At 41.6% G+C, this 19052-nt stretch overlaps 1 protein-coding gene across 1 annotated transcript in view; it reads right to left on the bottom strand.

Annotated features, from left to right (window-relative positions):
• The window catches only part of DNAI3 (dynein axonemal intermediate chain 3), an 81307-nt gene that overhangs the window by 42772 nt on the left and 19483 nt on the right, over window positions 1-19052 (bottom strand). Inside the window, exons 4-9 of the mRNA XM_054720910.1 lie at window positions 15159-15340; window positions 14066-14170; window positions 11261-11419; window positions 9761-9960; window positions 4530-4646; window positions 840-1030 (exon numbers count right to left, since the gene is read on the bottom strand). Coding sequence (XP_054576885.1) covers window positions 840-1030; window positions 4530-4646; window positions 9761-9960; window positions 11261-11419; window positions 14066-14170; window positions 15159-15340 — 954 coding nt within the window. The remainder of the gene's footprint in view (window positions 1-839; window positions 1031-4529; window positions 4647-9760; window positions 9961-11260; window positions 11420-14065; window positions 14171-15158; window positions 15341-19052) is intronic.

The raw sequence follows: 19052 nt of genomic DNA, 5'->3' as shown, positions 1-19052 counted from the left end.
GAGTTAACCTGGGGCCATCCAACCGGCCCGAGTCAGATCCAGATTCGGCGCTGCCCCAACACTGGGTGACCTGAGCCAGCCACTCCCCTGAGTGGAGCTTTGTCTCCTCCGTGTAAAGTGGAGGTCACAGTGGGGATCCCAGAGTAGCTGGGAGGACCCACTGGTTTCATCTCCTGACCTGCGGGGCCTCAAACACGAGTTCTCAGTAGCCTTCTGACTTTCAGAATCTTCTCATTTGGCCTTTCTCACACATCACTGCCTGAGCAATCTTATAAGAGCACCAGAGGCCCGGCCTGCAGGGATCGGGCAAAACAGGCCTGGTGCACGGATTCATCCAGGGCGTGTCTGGTCCATCTCGCCCATTCCCCATCAACCGGATCCCAGCAGCAAATTAACCTACTGGTTGGAGCCTCTGTCCCCTGGTGGTCAGTGCGTGTCATAGCAACTGGTCAAACTGTCAGATGGATACTTAGCATATTAGGCTTTTATTTATATAGATTTTTATCTTATCAGAGTTGATAATTCACAATAGCTCTCTGTTGCCTAGTGACTCAAGCACAGGCCTGAGCCTGGCCCATTGAGCAGTCTGCGGTCTGGCTCTGGAGCCAGCTGCCTTTCCCAAGTTACCGCTCAGTGCCTGCTCCCTGCAGTGGCTGAAGTCGACCTCCCTACTTCCTGGGCCTGGCTTCACTCCCCATTTCCGAGCGCTTAGCAGGTGCCTGGCCCTCAGCAAACGCAAGCTCCCTGGTTGAAGCGGAGCTCATTTTCAATTTCACCCATAAAAGCACCAGACTATTTCGAGGTCACCACAAAGGGAATCCCAGGCTTTCCCATCTCACCGTAGATATTCGGGTGCCACGAGACGCAGGTGACCATTTTCTCCATCAGGTTATGGAGGTCGGTGAAGGACTGGTACTCCTTCAGGTGGGTGTCGGTCTTGTCCCCAAAGGTGCCTTCTTCCTCCGCTAGGGTTTTCCAGTCGTCAATGAACGTGTTGGTGATTTCGTTTTGTTGCAGGGCGATTTCAACACTATTTCGTAAAAAAGAAAAGAAAAGCAACGAAGACACTGGATTTTACCAAGTATTCAATGACATGATTTCAGCAGCTCTCCCTGCTTCATGTATACTGAAAGAAAAAGATGTTCTCAATTATATCCGGTAACGAAAGGATGAACCCCATGTGAAATAAATGAGGTAAGGACTTGGAAAGAAATCTCACGGCCGGGTGCTACTCGGGTCTTGGAACGTGCTGTTCAGCTTCCAGGATGTGGTTAGCCGACAGCCCCCAGCACCTTCACCATCGGCCTTGGGTCCCCGGCCAACGGGTTTGGCAGCTGTGAGGACACCAGGGCTGTCTTTTTGGAAGGAAGAAGGAAGGGCCCGGCCAGTTCTGCCTCCAGCACGACTCCTCCAACAGGCCCCCTTCCCTCTGCAGCTCCCTGCTGGGCTGGCTGAGACTGGCTGAAGCTCTCCCTACCCCCTCCTCTTTCCCCGTTCTTTATTGATCACAGTGGACCCTCAGTAAACCTTCACTTTGAACTTGGTCTTATTGGCTTCCTGAAAATCCTAAGTTGACAGAAAAGGCAATTTTCTTAGCTATACTCAGTACCAAATGATCATGTGTACTAATATTATACTATTACATAATTAGGAGTGTGTGTGTGTGTATGTGTGTGTGTGTGTGTGTGTGTGTGTGGTGGTGGTTTTAGTTGCCACAATGCCTGGGAGGGCCTAATGTATTTATTTCCATTACTAAACCTCTTGCATGAGACAGTCCCTAAAGTGGAGAATTATCCTGCTGAAACTGCTACTATTGCTTCTTTAAAAAAAAAAACAATCGGAGTGCCAGGCTCATCTCTTAATGGTCTAAGGCCCCTGGTTTGACAGGCTCCGGCCTTAAAAGTTACTCTAATGTTTATTGTCCCTTCCTATGCTAAGGTTGGGAAGCCTGGCTCATTCCCAAGGCCGCTAGGAGCTTTCCCACAAGTGGAATGCCAGCCAGGTTTTTACCCTGATGATTGAAAGTCCGACGAGCCTGGAGTTTTAATAGGTGAGGTAAGCTGAAAGAGTGGTTCTGAATTCTGAATTTCCGAAAATAAGTACCCCCCCGCCCCCACTTTATTTAGACAATCAGATAGAAACACTATCATAACATATGTGCGTCAAAATGTAATTACGCAAGGGCACCATCTAATACCTCTGTTCGTAAGCTTCTACACTACCATTCACTGCTTCACCGAGCACTCTTTGGGCTAAATTCTTGTGCATCTTTCACACTGGAAGCATTTCCTAGGTCCCGCAGGATCAGCATGACCTGGAACTGTCGGAAATGCAGAGCCACGGGCTTGCCCCCAGACCTACTGAGTCAGAACCTGGTTTTTAACCAGCTGCGAAGGTGGTTCGGATGCCTGTGAAAATGTGAATAACCCTGGGTAGGGTAGGTAAGCATCTTCCCATACTCGAGTGGATTCATCTTCCAGGTTCACATCTCCCTGGCGCTTCTAGGCTTGAACCCAGTTTCAAGTGGAAGCATTTGTGAACATGTTCAAAGCCTTACTTCTTTATGTTTCAGCCAGAATGAGAAAGGAATTCCCAAGGGAGAAGTTAAAGACAGGGCCCTGGCTCTGGCTCTGGCTCTGGCTTCCTGATTCTTCCCGTTGAATGGGGAAGTAATTCACAAGGGGGAAGTGAAGACAGCTGGTTTCTCTGGTTTCCTGTGCCCTGTTTTCCCTGCACTCGACCACGTGGTCCCTGAGAGTGATGAACTGGAGGCTGGCAAACCTGTTGTCTGAGTAAAAGCCCATGAGTATTGCTGGTGGTTTGTTTGTCTGTTTGTTTCAACCCGCAAATGGAAGTTTCTTAGTTGCTTTGAGAATCCCCTGGACGTTTCTCTCTCTCTTCTAACATGATTTCCTTCTTTTGCAAATCATGCTTCCCTAAGGTTCATTCTGGGTAAAATTCTATGAAAAAGAACTCATTTCTGAAAGAGCTCTCTTCCAGAACAAAACTAAGCTTATATTAATTTTTTAAAAATTTAAATAAGCCTTAAACAGTTTTCGTGGGAAGAATAGCAGTGATCAAACTTCAGTGGGAAAGCAGGGGAGGGTGGGGGTGGGTGGGTAAGAGATCAACAAAGGACTTGAATGCATGCATATAAGCATAACCAATGGGCACAGACACTAGCGGGGTGAGGGCATGTGCCTGGTGGGTGGGGGAGGCCAGGGGGAGGTCAATAGGGGAAAAAGGAGACATATGTTCTTCTATTTGTAATAAATTAAACAATAAAAATAAAAAAGAGAGAATGGCAGTGATATAAACACAGGTTTCTTATTTGTTCTTGGCCAGTGATATTTTAACCCCTTTCCTCTTTCTTCCTATAGTTCTAGCTTCTCCTTCCCATGTCTCAGGGAAGGCTCAATACTCTTCTCTTTAGTGGCGATTGACAGGGAAGAACAAAACTCCAGGACTAAAGATACTACACAACGTGGACAATTGAGAATTGACTACGGGCTATGTATTCCCTTAAAATGGATTACACAGAGATAGACCTCTCATTTTTAATGTTTTTACCAAGAAAAATTTAAATACTTAATTTTGATAAGGGGAAAAAGAAACCTTAGGTTTTCTTGTTTCTTTCTCTTTGCCCACATAGGAAAAAACGATAGCATGCTTCCTGTGAACAGCAAGTAATTCATGCACGCTCTGCATCACTGATGACTTTTTGAACCAGAGTCTCCTGAGGTATAGGTAATTTTCCAGACTTCCAGGCTGAAAGAACTAATGATTTTTTTTTTAAAGCTTAACTTGGGCTATCTGTGAACTAGACCACCAATTTTTTAATTTTGGAAAGAAATGGAAGCCAACCTAATGGGCAGACCTTACCATCATTGGTTCCACTTCTCTGAACTCTGGTATCAACTTGAGAACTTACCAAGCTCTTTCTCTGGTTCAGAAGCCCGAAGGGTCTGCCCAGGGCCCTAGCACCACTGTAAAGGCATTTGAAGACACCTCTCTTTCAGAGCCTGTAATAAGACTGGCAGCAACACAGGAAATGGGGATGAGGATGACATATCCAAGTACCACCTCTGAATTGAATTCAGGGTCTTATTTACAAAGATATTTTTTGTAAGTTCCTATCATCATCATTGCAATGATCATCCTCAACACCTACAAAAGTCAGTAAAGCTAAGGAGGGAGTGAGGAATGGAGACAAAGACTTAAAGAAACCCTGGTAAATCAATGTTAATTTGCTGTTAGGGAAACATCCTCACATACTCAACTGTATACATCTTCCAGGTTCACGCTGTTTGGTATGGTCCTAGCGTCCGAGGTCTAGGATGCTGCTTAGCAATAGAGGAGAAAGAATTACTGAGAATCTGTAGAAAGTGTCATATGTTCACGCATACCTGATAATTGTCTTCATACTTTCTATCTAGATACCATGTATGGAGCTGATTTTTAAGATCTATTGTTATAACTAAACATACACATTTTATGTCTTATTATTAAAATTTAATACATTTTTTTACCTTGTGGACATGTTGTTAAGAAATTCAGCTAATGGCTTTGATTGTCCGAATGTTTCTTTTTCCTTTTCTAAAAATTCTCTTGGATAATATTGTGTAGTAGCATTTCTGGGATATGTCCTAATATATTAAAAGGAAATTGAATAACAAAAATAAGATCAAAGAGAAGCAAAATAGTCATGACAGGTCAAAGGTTTATCTCTGTGACAGTATTAGGTTATTATTTTATACACTGAATTTCTTCTTTATCCTAGAAAATCAATGTTGACTTGCCATTCAAAGTATTTGTGTATTTCTCTCAAACATAATCAATAAGCTCTTATTTAAAAAAATCATTTAGATATCATTTTAAACTTATAGGAAAGTTGTAAGAAGAGTATAAGAAACTCCCATACTTCTTTCACCCCAATTCATCAACTATTAACATGTTGCCTCATTTGTTTGTCATTTTTCTCTCTTGCCATTTGAGTGTTTCTTAACCAGTGCAATCCTGTTCCACCCCCACAGCCTGGGAACACTTGGCAATAGCTGGAAACATTTTTGGTTTTCACAGCTGGGAAGTGTTATTGACACCTCATGGTTAGAGCCCAGGGATGCTGTTAAACACCCTACAATACACAAGACAGCCCCCTGCCCCCCATCCCCGACAGATAATTACCCAGCCCAAAACCTCAGCAGTGTTCAGGTTGAGAAACTCTGCTCTGAATATATAAAACCAGGAACAATGGACATTTAGGCAGTAAGGGCAGCAGAGTCTCTCTGGAGGAAAGCTTATCCAACCAGACTGGCTGCCCTCAGTGCTCACCTTCACCTTGAACACATCACATTGCATTGTACCTCTGGGCTTTGTCAGGCTCACCCATTATGTTACAGAAAACCGGAGAAGAACCAAGCAATACTTAGAGAGATGGAGTTACATTTATTACGCGCAGGTCCAGAGGAAAATGTCTCTCAAATTCTGGGCCCCAACATGGAGGAATTTTCCCTATTTATATGTTTTTACCTTCTTTGTCTCCCAAATATGGGGTGTTTCCAGCCCCTTTTGCAAGTTCTTAAAGAGCCCCGATGTGCTGGGGCCTTGAGACCTCAACCAAAGGCCTAGCCTGGTGCCAGCACTGATAATTTTGTCCGGGGAAGGTTTAATGGCCTCTTTGAAGTGGGAGTAGTCTTATTTTTCTTATTATTTAAGCAAGCTAACATTTACAGAAGCCAAATAGCAGGGTTAAAATTTCAAACAGCAGTTTTTATATAAGATGGATGATTCAATTACACGGGGTGATCTCCTTGGTCTTAGGCTGTGGGGCCACAGAGGGGTCACTTGACACAGTCCTTAAGCGTGTGCACTCTGCGCAGGCTGCCTGGCTTTGAAGCCTGAGTCTGTCCCTTACCCACCATGTGACCCTGAGCTCATTATTTGACCTTTTTGTGCCTGTTTTTTCATCTAAATAAAATTCTTAAAGTACCTAGCTCATAGGTTTATTGTAAGAATTGAATGTGATAATACAGGCAAAGCTTTTAAAACAGTGCTAGCACGGTTTAAGTGTTCAATAAACTATTAGGTTGTATTTAATCTATTAAGTGTTCAATAAACTATTAGGTTGTATTTCAGCAAATGTCAGTAAAATGTCTCTGTGATAGTAATCAAAAAGAGGGGTAAAGAGGACTTTGCTAATACTGAATAAAATAATTCATGCCTCCCAACACCCAGCCCCCCACCCCACGACCAGTATCCACAGCAGAGGCAGAGTGATGGAAAGAAATGTTGATATTGGAACCAAAGAGACGTGGGTTCAAATCTTAGCTTCACCTTCTAATTTCTATCCCAAAGGTAGGATTAACAAATTACATGGCACCTGGTGATTTCCTCAAGGCAGCAACAGGACTAAGGGTCACTCTTATTTTTTTATTTTTTATTTTTTAAATATATTTTATTGATATTTTACAGAGAGGAAGGGAGAGGGATAGAGAGTTAGAAACATCGATGAGAGAGAAACATTGATCAGCTGCCTCTTGCACACCTCCTACTGGGGATGTACCCGCAACCAAGGTACATACCCTTGACCAAAGTTAAACCTGGGACCCTTCAGTCCACAGGCTGACGCTCTATCCACTGAGCCAAACCGGGATAGGGCAACTCTGATTTTTTTAAAATGTGATCAGTTTTGTTGTTTTTCAGCAAATCTATTCATTATTGATTCAAATTTAAATTATGTTCTAAATATTGAACTTTCGTTTTTAACCTATCTGCCTCAATTTCTTTATTTTTAAAATGGAAATAATGCCTACCTCCAAGGGCAGTTGTAAAGGTTAATTGAGTTGATGTGTGCAAAGTACTTAGAGGAATGCCTGGCTTGTGGTAAGAGCACTGTAAACATCTGCTTTCCTTGCAGTTACTCTTTAAACCTCATCTTTGATTTTTTTTCCTTTTTAGTTCTTTCATCACAATCATATATCCCATCTTCTCCTCCTCAGACCAGCTAATTTCCTGATCTTAGTAAGTGGCACCAGCATTCTCTGTCACCTAGATTCGAACCATTTGAGTTCTTTTGATGCATTTTTTTTTCACTTTGTGGTTCAAGACCTGCCTTTATTTCTCATCTGTTCACTCTAGCTGCTAGATAGAAACAACTGTCCATTATTACCAGTCAACATCCATTGAGAACCTACGAAGGTCCCTGTTGCCAGAAGTTCACTGTCCCTTTCCGAGTCAACCTCCTGTGTCTACCCTGGCAGACTCATTTTTGCCACTTTTCTGGCAGGAACCCAGATGAAGCCTCTGTTGGCTTAACTAAGAATTTTCTCTCCAAATCTAAGGTGTGGTGTTTTTTTTGGTACTAATGTAGCATCTCTCTCCTTTGAGTCTCACCCTCACTTCTTGCTGTTTATGAATCTCTGATGTTCTAATTCTCTGCTGAGACTCGACCACCGATCCTTGTCTTTCTTTTCAATTATTTGATTCTGGACTGTACATTCATCTGCCTCCCTGGTTTCTGACCCATTTCTTGTCCTGACCCCTGGATTCAATGTACGTGTGCCTTGACTTTCACATTGCTCTCTCATGCTTTCTGACTTGCTGCTTCACACAGAGCTGAGAAGCATGTTTTATACTACACTCCACACTGCTGACCCCGATTCTCCTGGTCACAGTCTCACTGCATATTTTATGGCTCTTCTCTTAACATTCTCCCTTAACTTGGTTCTGACATTCTCCCTTAACTTGGTTCCTCTCCTCCTTTCCTCCCTCATTCCTTTATTCCCTCCATTTAGTAAATCTGTGCCAGGAACTGTCCTAGAAATTGGGGACATAGAAGTAAACAAAATAGAACAAGTGCCTGTCTCAGGAGCTTAAATTCGAAGTGGTATGTGGGAAGAAGGTGAGAAAAGAGAGACAATGACAAATACATTTCAAGCGATAATAGTGCCAAGAAAAAAAAAAAAATAGAGTAAGGGGGTGGATAGAATGGAGTTGCTGTTTTTATAAAAGAGTGTTGGGGAATGCCTCATTCAAACCGAGATCTGAAAGAAGGAGGAAATGAATCCTAAGGATGGGGGAAGAGCAGCTTATATAAAGAACTGTGAGTATAAACACATCAGGTATGAGTATGCTGGTGAATTCAGGGAACAAGGAAGCCACTGTGGCTGGAATGGATGAGCCAGGGAATTATGGGAAATGAGGGAAGAGGGACAAATGGGATCCCAATCAGTCTGGCTCTTCTATGGAAACAGAATGTAGGAGGGCAAGGATGGGTAGAGGAAGCCAAGTCAGGAGGCATGGCAATAATCCGGGAAAGAGATGAAGGTGGCTTGGTCCAAGAAGACAACACTGAATATAGAGTGTCCCAAAAAAATGTACACACACACTTTAACAGCTGATAATCACTTAATTTTGAAAATTAACTGTATGTTAATAAACACTGACTTTATAATCATTCAAAGTGTGTATACATTTTTTGGGACACTGTATGTTTTGAAGGTAGACCCAACAGAATCCAAGGTTTGGGGTCTAAGTAATTACAAGAATATCAATTGCATTGGCTGAGATGAGGAAGATTTTGGGAGTTTCATATTTGGAGGTAGGAACTTTAAAAAAAATGTTTGTGGGTATGTTAAATTTGAGACTCTTATTATACATCCAAGTAAGATGAATATAAACATGTGGAGTTGAGGGGAGAGTTAAGGTTGAAGGCATAGATTTGGGAGTCATCAGCAAACAGATAATGGATAACACCAAAGGACTAGATAAATTCACCCCCCAAAGGACTGTTGGGTTTTGATTGCTTGTTTGCATGATGGTGGTCATAGCATTTTGTACTTTCATGTCTCCTTTCCACCTTTCCTCTCAGTTGACTGCCACCACTTGGCTTTAGACACTGGTCACATTTTTACCTGGTTTAGTGACAGCAGACTCCCACTTGGCCAATCTCTTCAACTCCAGACTCTCTCCCCTCTGCTTTCCAAGACATACTGTCCAGCCATCTTATTTTAACACCTTGCCATCCTGCCTCTCTCTTTTGCTTCAGAATTTGTCAAAGTTCCCCACTGTCTTCCACAGAGAAACCACTTCTCTGTCTACCTCTGCTCCTCCCTTCCGTGTACACAGAGGAGGGGGCACTGAACTTCAAGGGTAAAGAAGGACAAGTCGGACAAGGCAGTGAAGGGCATTTTATGCAGAGGAACAGCATTGCCAAAGGCAGGAAGATATGGAAGAGCAGATATTCTGGGAAATGAAAGAAGCTCATAGGGCTAGAGCACAGAGTGGGGTGGGGGAGGAGGGAGAGGCTGGAGAGGCCACCGATACCTTGACATGGAAGAAGGAGAACCTCATAATGCCACGCCAAGGAATCTGGATGTGATAGGGAGCCAGAGAAAGGATTTAGGTAGTGAAGTAACACAATCTGATTTGATATGTAAGAATGACGACTTAGGTAGAATAGAGCAGTTAGGAATGGTAATATTCCAGTTGAAAACAATACTGTAATTATTAACAGCATCCATCATCTTCCAACTACATAGTCTTTACTGTCTTACGTACGTGTATCTCGATTTCTATTAAGGTCTAAAAAGGCATAGTTGAAAGCCATTAGAACTTCCTGAATGGAATTACTCTATGTAGAAATATTTCATCATTGTCAATCCATTTCTATGTATTAGAATGATCTCTCAAAATAATCATGGGCATTGCTAGATTTTACTGTAATTGCCTTTGAAAATACATATACCCATTGTATACTTACCATCTTGTCTGAGTACTTATGTCCTTGATTTGAGGGACTACTTGCAGGCCAACATCTTTCTCAAGTTGCTTAATAATAAAATTTTTATCTGGGTAGGCTGTGCATTCAATATAGGTATCTTTTGTACTGGAAGCATTATGGTCACTGAACTTAATTGGTGCACCAAAATCACCTCGTTTTCGAGAAATCATATATGTAATCTGCAACACAGGTAAGCAGTAAAGGTGACACAATTAAGTCCCTGGAGAAAAATGGGTGCGGGGCAGACCACGCGGGAGCTCTGCCTAGATCTCTCAGATCCCTTTGTATGCGCACTTTCTGCCCCTCCAGCTCCCTGTGCTGTTTGTTCCCACAGCCGCCAGCCATGCCTGCTGCTCTTTGGGAAGCACCACTTTGCCCGCAGGTACAAGAACAGGAAGTGACTGGCTGTTTACATCTCAACCCGTGATGGACTGACTGGTCGGAGACATAAGGGAGCTCATCTCTTCTGCTTCTCTTTGGCACAACTCCGGGGTGTAATTTAGCCTCCAGAGGCAGTGATGGCGAACCTATGACACGCGTGTCAGCACTGACACGCGTAGCCATTTCTGATGACACGTGGCCGCTGAGGCGGCCGCATGCCGAGGATAAAACATTTGCTGCTCCTGAGGATGAAACATTTGCGAAATAATGTTTTTTCCTCAAAGTGACACACTACCCGAGTTATGCTCAGTTTTTTGGCGAAGTTTGACACACCAAGCTCTAAAGGTTGCCCATCACTGCCCTACGGGTTCAGGCTGAAGCCTTCTCTCGGCTGAAATTTTCCCTGAGAGCGTTGTCCCTCTGCTGCAGCTTTCCCTATTCTCTCAAAATAAGCCACTCATTTAAGTCCTCCTCCCAGCAGCTGCTCTGGCAACACCACTGTGTCAGTTTCCTAGGGCTGCCATACCCAGGCACCACAGATTGGGTGGCTTCAAACAACAGGAATTTATTCTCTCCCAGTTGTGGAGCCTAGAAGTCTGAGATCAAGGTGTTGGAGTGTGTTGTGTTTCTTTTTTTGTGTTTTTTTGTGTGTGTGTGTGTGTGTGTGTGTGTGTGTGTGTTTTCCTGTGGTCTCTGAGGGAGAATCTATTGCTTGTCTCTCTCTAGCTTCTGGTGATGCCAGCAAACCTTGGTGTTCCTTGGCTTGTAGATACAGCACTCCAATCTCTGCCTCCTTCTTTCTCCTTGTGTCTCTGTCTTCATATGGCCCTCTCTTTATAAGGACGTGGCCATGTTGGAATAGCACCCTCCCATTTCCTAGTAGGTCACATTCTCAGGTACTGGAGGTTAGGACTTCATATCTTTTTGGGGGGGAATACCATTCAACCCATAATACACACTTGAGACAATGACCACTCTTTTATCCAAAGAAAAACCACATGCCCGTAGCAAACACAGAAGCCTTACAAACCCCTCAGGAATAAGCGTTATTCAGCTATAGGGAGGTAATGACTGGAGATAATAATTTAGGCCTCTGACCTGCTCTGTAGAACTCTTAACAGATTCTTCCTCAATTTCTTTTTCACTGCCCAAAGAAACCCAGGGTTTTGAGATGGGTGGCTTATAGTCATATATTTCTTCAGGAATATGGTCTTTAAGTTCTTTATGTTCATCCTGTTCTTCTTGAACTTCTGGGGGCTAGAGTAAAACAAATAACATTCTAAAATACATGACCAAATTTAGTTTAGAGCTACATCTGTATATTTTGCAATAAACTTACTGTTATATAAATCACTTCCTTATTATTTTTCTTCTTTGTTGGTTCCTGCTTTCCAATTATGAGAAGGAAACCAAGCAAAAAAAAAAAAAAAAAAAAAAGAACAACAACAACAAATCAAAACTATAGACAGAAGAACAAAATAGGAGAGTAAAAAAGGAAAAGGTATGTGATAAGAAAAAAACATTTACTGCACATCTTCATGACTATGGAATACTAAAACTTAATGTTAACTATAAAACTAGTTTTCTCTGACTTAATAAATTTCTTTGATAAGAGGATTATAAGATGAATAAACATGATATATATGAAATAATGAGTGAATGTTTTAAAATCAAGATATCCACAAGAAGCATACAGACATATATTAATACCTAAATCTATATCTCTATAGCTAGCTATCTATAAACTGAATAAGTATCAGTAGGTGAGTAAACTGATACATTGTGTTATCATCATAAAATAAAATTCCGTAAAGCAGTTGCAATGAAAAAACTTGATCTACATATATATGATATCTAAATGTATCAACATGGATGAGGCCTAGAATTTTATAATTTAGTGAAAAACAAAAATTGCAAAATGATATGTAGAATTTTATGTGACTTTTAAAGAAAACAACAAAATACATTATTTGTGGAGCATACATATATGGTAAAAATATAAAACCATGGACAGGAAGGGTATCTAACAACTCATATAGAGAGAAGTAGAATTACAGAGGATATAAGAGTGAGTGAAGCATTATTTATTATATTTTATTACTTTAAAAAATTAAGTAAATATGATAAGATATTAATATTTGTTAATTCTGGGTAGTGATTGTGTGGATATTTGTTATATTATTAACTAGACTTTTCTATATGCTTGAAAATATTTCACTACACAGTTATGTGCTGTATAATGATGTTTTGGTCAACAATGATAGTTCCATAAGATTAAAATGGAACTAAAAAATTCCTATCACCTGGTGATGTTGTAGCCATGGTAATGTCATAACACAATGCATTTCTTTATTAAAAAAAAAGTTTGTATTGATTTTTAGAGAGAGAGGAAGGGAGAGGAATAAAGAGATAGAAACATTGATGAGAGAAAAACTTCATCGATCGGCTGCCTCCTGCACACCCACTACTGGGTTTGAGTCTGCAACCCCAGGCATGCGACCTGACTGGGAATTGAACCAGTGACCTTTTAGTTCATGGGTCGATGCTCAACCACTGAGCACACCAGCCGGGCTGCATTTCTTATATGTTGGTGGTGATACTGGTGCAGACAAACCTGTTGCGATGTCAGAAATATAAAGTATAGCACATACAATTATGCATAGTACATAATACTTGTTAATACTTATAAACAACTATGTATTTACTATACTACACTTTTTACATTATTGTAGAGTATACTCTTTTTACTTATTAAAGAACGTACTTTGCTATAAAACACATTATGCTGCAACTGATTGATGTTTCTCTCTCCCTTTCCTTTCCTCTTTCAAAAATCAATAAAAAAAGAGGCTCTTAGATTTAAAACAAAAAACAACACAACATGCCATGTTACACCAACAGCAGCCTCAAACATCTCATGCTTGATTGCATCATTTTGTCTTGTGCTTGGTTTAGTCTCGTGTTGTTTGTACAGTAATGGTAGCCTAGGATCAATAGGCTAGACCATCTAGGATTGTGTAAGTACACTCTACAAAGTTCCCACAACAAGAAAATCACCTAGTGGCACATTTCTCCATTGTTAAACGGCACAAGACTGTAATAAAAAATTAAAAGCACAGAGAAAAGCAACCATAAAAATAAAATTGAAAATGTTAAGGCTAAGTAAATTATCATTTTTAGTTTAAAAAGTGTAGAAATTTTAAAATTCTATGCTTTCCTTTATTTTTTCTTGTTTGTTCAACAACCACTCAAACTCCTCTGTCTACCTCAGTTTGACCAAACCTCCCCATAAGGATGCCAGATCAGAGGGCAAGTCTCAGAAATTCATTACCTGCAATGGCCACTTGGAACAAAATACCTTGAAGGTTCACTAATTTTTTTTTCTTTGAAAGCTACAATTTTTAAAATTTCTGCTTCCCTCCCCACCAACGGCCCACTGACCAAGTCATTCTTTTAAAATCTTACTTTTCAATAATCATAGAAAAAACTATAAGGGCTTTACCTTGTGTTAGCCCATTTAATTTTTACAACAGCCCTGGAATGGGCACTATTGGTGCCACCGTTTTGCAGACGAGAGGCTCAGTAACTTACCCAAGCTATGGAGACGGCAAGAGGAGAACCAGGAATATGGGCCGAGGAGTGGCTGAGGGCAGTGGTACTCCAGATTTGCTGTTTCTGCTCTCATTGAGCCAATAAAGGCAAATAAGTAGAGTACCTGCTACCCTGAGATGTTTGACTTAGCTCATCCCACATTTACTGCTCACCTACTCTAGGTGCCAGAACTCGATCCAGGCCCCGGGGAAAGGGGTCTGAACAAGAAGAATCATAACCATGCATAGGTCTTCCCCAGAGGTACCGCCCCCTTCTGATAATCCACAAACGCAAAGGCTTGGGTGTGCTTACATTAAAATAGTTTTCCTTGCCTTCTTCTGTTCCAACAACATAAAAGTTAAGTCCAAATTTGAAGTCTTTGTCATAAACAACCAGAATCTCATCTCCAGGATACTCCTACAGGAATATAATCAAAGGAAAAGGTTATAGAATATTCCAGCCAAAAGCAACAGAATATACAGGGTGGGCAAAAGTAGGTTTACAGTTGTTTACATGGGAAATAATACAATAACTATACAATAATAATACAAGAATAAACTTTCTGTTTCACACACTCACAACTGTAAATCTCCTTTTGTCAAGCCCTGTACATTCTTTTCAAGTGCACATGAAACATTTAAAATGATAGATCATATGTTAGGCCACAAAACAAGTCTTAATAAATGTAAGAGGATTGAAATCATATCAAGCATATTTTCTGATCACCATGGTATAAAACTAGAAATTAATTACACAAAGAAAACTGGAAAATTCACAAATATGTGGAGATTAAACAACATGCTACTGAAAAGGAATGAAAGTTAATGAAGGTTAATGATGTCCAGTGGTCATTCAATTTATTCTGACATCAACACAAAATTGATATTTCTCTAATCAATCAATCAATTGTAAAAAGATCACCATACTACTAATCTATGGCCAATAAGCCCAAGTTGCAAAATTATCGGATTAACTCTAAAAAGCTTTTAAGATACAATAGGTCCAGGGAAATTTACCATGCAATTTTATTTCTAACAGGAAAAAAGAAGAATTTCTTTAACTTGGTGTTGTGCTCTGCTGCATGCTTGGAGACAAATCAGGAACAAAATTATGAATTAAACACTTAAGATAGTGTGGAAAAATAAGGGTAGATTCCTATTCTAGTTACAATTGGGCAAGGATCAGTATTTCTGGGTGTGGAATAATACAGTCACTAAGTGTCAATGAGTGTTTGCTTTTCACAGAGGATCATCAAGCAGGATTCCCAAGGCGTGGGCAAGCTAGTATGTGCCCAAGCTCATGGCAAATGCCAGATTTGAATACAGCAATCGCTCCAACTTTCATTATTATGTACCAGGAACCCCTTGAAGCAAGACTGAAAAATGAAGAGGGATGTTGTACTTACCTGGATAACTTTTTTGACTGGGTAGAAATCAGATACTGCAGCTCTGTTTTTAAAGTCTGCCAAAATATCTTGTTTTTTGATAAGTTTATAAGGTTGCTCATCTGTCAGATCTTCATCTATTCGGCAATTGAATATTTCTTGAGTCCTGGTAGTTAACACTAAAGGATAAATTTCTGGATGACCTGGGGAAGACAAAGTGGAATTTTTATAATAAACATAACCATGTAAAATATTAGCAATGGGAAACATGCAATTGTTTGTTTTAAATACTTGTCTTGGTTAGAATTTTTAAAAGTCTTTAAAATCATTTCTCTTATTTTTTAAAATATATTTTTATTGATTTCAGAGAGAAAGAGAGAGAGAGAGAGAGAGAGAGAGAGAGAGAGAGAGAGAGACATCAATGATGAGAGAGAATAATTGATTAGCTGTCTCCAGCACTCCCACTACTGGGGATGGAGCCTGGAACCTGGGCATGTGCCCTGACTGGGAATCAAACTGTGACCTCCTGGTTAGGTCGAAGCTCAACCACTGAGCAACACTAGCTGGGGCTCATTCTTATTTTTAAAGTAAGTCTATTCATTATAAAAACAAATGTCAAAAAAAAGAAAAGAAAAAGAAAAAAACAACAACCATATTACTATGTCTCAAGAGAGAACCTCACCAAAACCGGTTTGGCTCAGTGGATAGAGCGTCGGCCTGCGGACTGAAAGGTCCCAGGTTCGATTCCGATCAAGGGCATGTACCTTGGTTGCGGGCACATCCCCAGTAGGGGGTGTGCAAGAGGCAGCTGATCGATGTTTCTAACTATCCCTCTCTCTTCCTCTCTGTAAAAAATCAATAAAATATATTTTTTTTAAAAAAAGAGAAAGAACCTCTATTAATAGTTCGTTCTACTTCCTTCTAGCCACTCCATATACAGTATCTTCTATGAAATTTTAAATATTGCCTTTAATACTTAATGTATGTCACAAGTATTTTATTATGACATTATATAATCTTTCTAACATATTTTAAATTCATGCAACTCTGTAGCATAATTTTTCACAGTTCTGTTGTTGATAAACTTTACATTTTTTTCTCTCATTTGTTTCCAATGATTGTAAATAACTCTACAAACAGATATGTAGTGTATAATTTTTTCAATCACATTTCAAATTATTTTTAGGATAGTTTTTAAAAGTGAAATTATTGGTCCAAAGGTATGATCACCTTTTCAGGCTCTATCAAACCTGCATTGCTTTTCTAAAGCATCCCCTGCTCATCCCTCACCTGCTGCTCTCTCTCACCAGGTGACCTCACTTCCTGTTTCACAGAAAAATTCTGTGTCTGTAGAGCACAGAAACCCATAGCCTGGCCTAGCAGCACAGGCACCACCTGCCCACCCTTCCTTCCACTCAGAAGACCTGCCCGTCCCTCTCCACACTTTTCAGACATTAAGACCCATTCACTGTAGAGGGCTGCCTGGGAGGCACCTGGGCATTTCCTTAGGGCTTAGGCCGAGTCACGCCCTGGGAACATGCTTCCCCAATGAGGCTGGACATGGTAATCAGTTCTGACTTCATAGCAGCCCAGGTGTCAGCAGGGGCGGGTCTAGATATGTAAATCCAGTAATAAACTAGGAGATGTTCAATAAACAACTCTTAAGTCCCACACAGGTTATCCTTTGAGAGCATTCTGCCAAGGATAATTCGTAGTGTCTAGGGCCTAGTTAAGAATGCAAGTAAGCTCCTTTGATCCTAAGTTTTGGTGTTACTTCCTGGATTTTGGGGATATAAAATAAACCTGCTGGGTGGCTCAGGGTCGTCGTCATGCTGCCTCTCCATCAGAGAGGAAAGATGGCGTCCCACCCAGCCCCAGCTTCATGAATCTATTTTTGCGTCTTGTTTTCTTTATTTCTATTATTTCTCAATCCCTGGCCGCCTCCACTTAGAACCGGTTCGTTCATCTCTCTTTCCGTGCGGGACGCGGAAAAGGGAGATCCCCGCCATGTTTGGCCCCCGCCGCTTCAGGCCCCCGCAATTCACGTTTCCTCCTTTCCTACCTCTGTGCTGTCTTCCCTCAGCATTTGCCCACTGGTCTCCTATTTTAAAGAAACCTTCTCTTGACCTTTCTAGGTACCTCTGCTCCCTAAGGCTCCTTCTTTTCACAGTCAGACTTGTTACTCCATTCTTCACATTTTAAAGCTACTGACTTCCCCATTAAGTTGCATTCCCAGACTCTTGGAAGTGGGGAGAAAGGTGGGGTGGGAACCCTTTTTCCCTCCTCTGGCTCCTCAGTCCTAGGTTTGCCCTCAGAAGAGGAGGGAGGCTAGGCCCAAGAGGCTTCCATTCCTGTTCTTCCTGTCCCTGTTACCCCCCACCCCAGGCCAGTCCTCCGCAGCAGCAGGCCCTGGGACAGGGGGTGGAAGAGGGTAGGTATCAGCTTGCACGTTGCCATTCCCTCTAACAAGCCTTCTCATTCGCGTATCACCATCAGCTTCCAGCACCTCAGTCTCAGCTCCGCATCTGCCCCCAGATCTCCCTCCCCAACTCCATGCTCCCAGGGGCCCACAGCCCCTCCCATCTTCTCCAGGCCCCACGCACCTGGGTGTCCTGACATCCTTCCTCACACTGCTCAACAGGTGCGTTGTCAAGGGGACAAGTGCATGTGGCCTCTGACGTTGGAATTTTGAACGTGTTTTCCCACAGAAACATTTACCCCTCGCCCGAGTGGCTCTATGGTACAATTATTCAGGTAATTTTGGAGTTTTAATGACTGGATTCATAACACTGATTCCCAATTGCAATCAGTTGGCATAACAAACATTTGGACTACACGTTGTTCATAAGTTACGGACAAACTAGGAGATGTTCAATAAACAACTGTTGAGTCCCACACAGGTTATCCTTCGAGAGCATTCTGCCAAGGATAGTTTGTAGTGTCTAATGCAATATAAGCTCTGCAGTTTTTCCTTTGAAAACCACCAGGTGGAACTGTGAGACCCACGCTGAGCTAGAGCTGAGAAAGAGGTGGCGTCCTTCATACACGGAGGCCAGAAAGCCTCTATCATCCAAGAAACAGGAAAGACAGTGACAAAAACTGTGTTCCATGTCACCTGCCCCCCACTAAACATACTTCATATTCTACTAGCGGGACAGTCTTCACTAAAATGGCCCTGCCACACTGATTGGACTTTACCAAGGCAACTTTAACATCGAATCTAACTTTCCTTTATCTGGAAGTTAGTAAAACGAGTAGACTGTTTCTAGTTGCAATTGGCAGTCATTCATAACTTCATGCAAAATCCCCACAGTCTACTCCTTTCAAGCCCGACCTGAACAATGTCCACACTTAACAGAGCAAGGCCTGATGCTTCTGGCCTCCCCCAAGAGTCTCTGGCAAAATTCAATAAAAGGAGACTGCTATTTAGGCATTGAGGCCTACCCTGAAGACAGCACCCCAGGCATACAACAATGAGGCTATGGTGATTAGCAATGAGATGGGCTAGGGCTCAGTTAGCCTCCAGCAGAGTGGGATGTTGGTTGCTCCAGGAGGGTGAGAAAGTTGTTGGAGCAGAGGAAAAGGCCTACAAGTCTTCCTGAAGCTTACAGAGTCAGGAGCAAGACCTGCTGGGTAGGGTGCCAGGCTAGGGTGGTGAGTGAATAACCATGTGGGTGCACAATAGCCAGGTTAATGATAGTAACTTCTGTAGAGCACCTACTGCATGCAAGGTGCTGCTCTAAGCACTTCACGTGTATCATTAATTAACTTAATCTTTACAACAACATTCTAGGTGGTTACTGTAAGTGCATTCTTTTTTTTTTTTTTTAAGTTGAGGAAAAGGAATCCTACAGATTTCAAATACTGTATCCAAGGTCAGGATCTAGGAGTTGGAAATAGGGGGTCTGGGATTCA

The sequence above is a fragment of the Eptesicus fuscus genome, chromosome 9, assembly GCF_027574615.1.
Source record: "Eptesicus fuscus isolate TK198812 chromosome 9, DD_ASM_mEF_20220401, whole genome shotgun sequence".
NCBI lineage: Eukaryota > Metazoa > Chordata > Mammalia > Chiroptera > Vespertilionidae > Eptesicus > Eptesicus fuscus.
The sequence above is the reverse complement of the archived record's forward strand: the minus strand, read 5'-3'. Positions and strand labels throughout refer to the sequence as shown.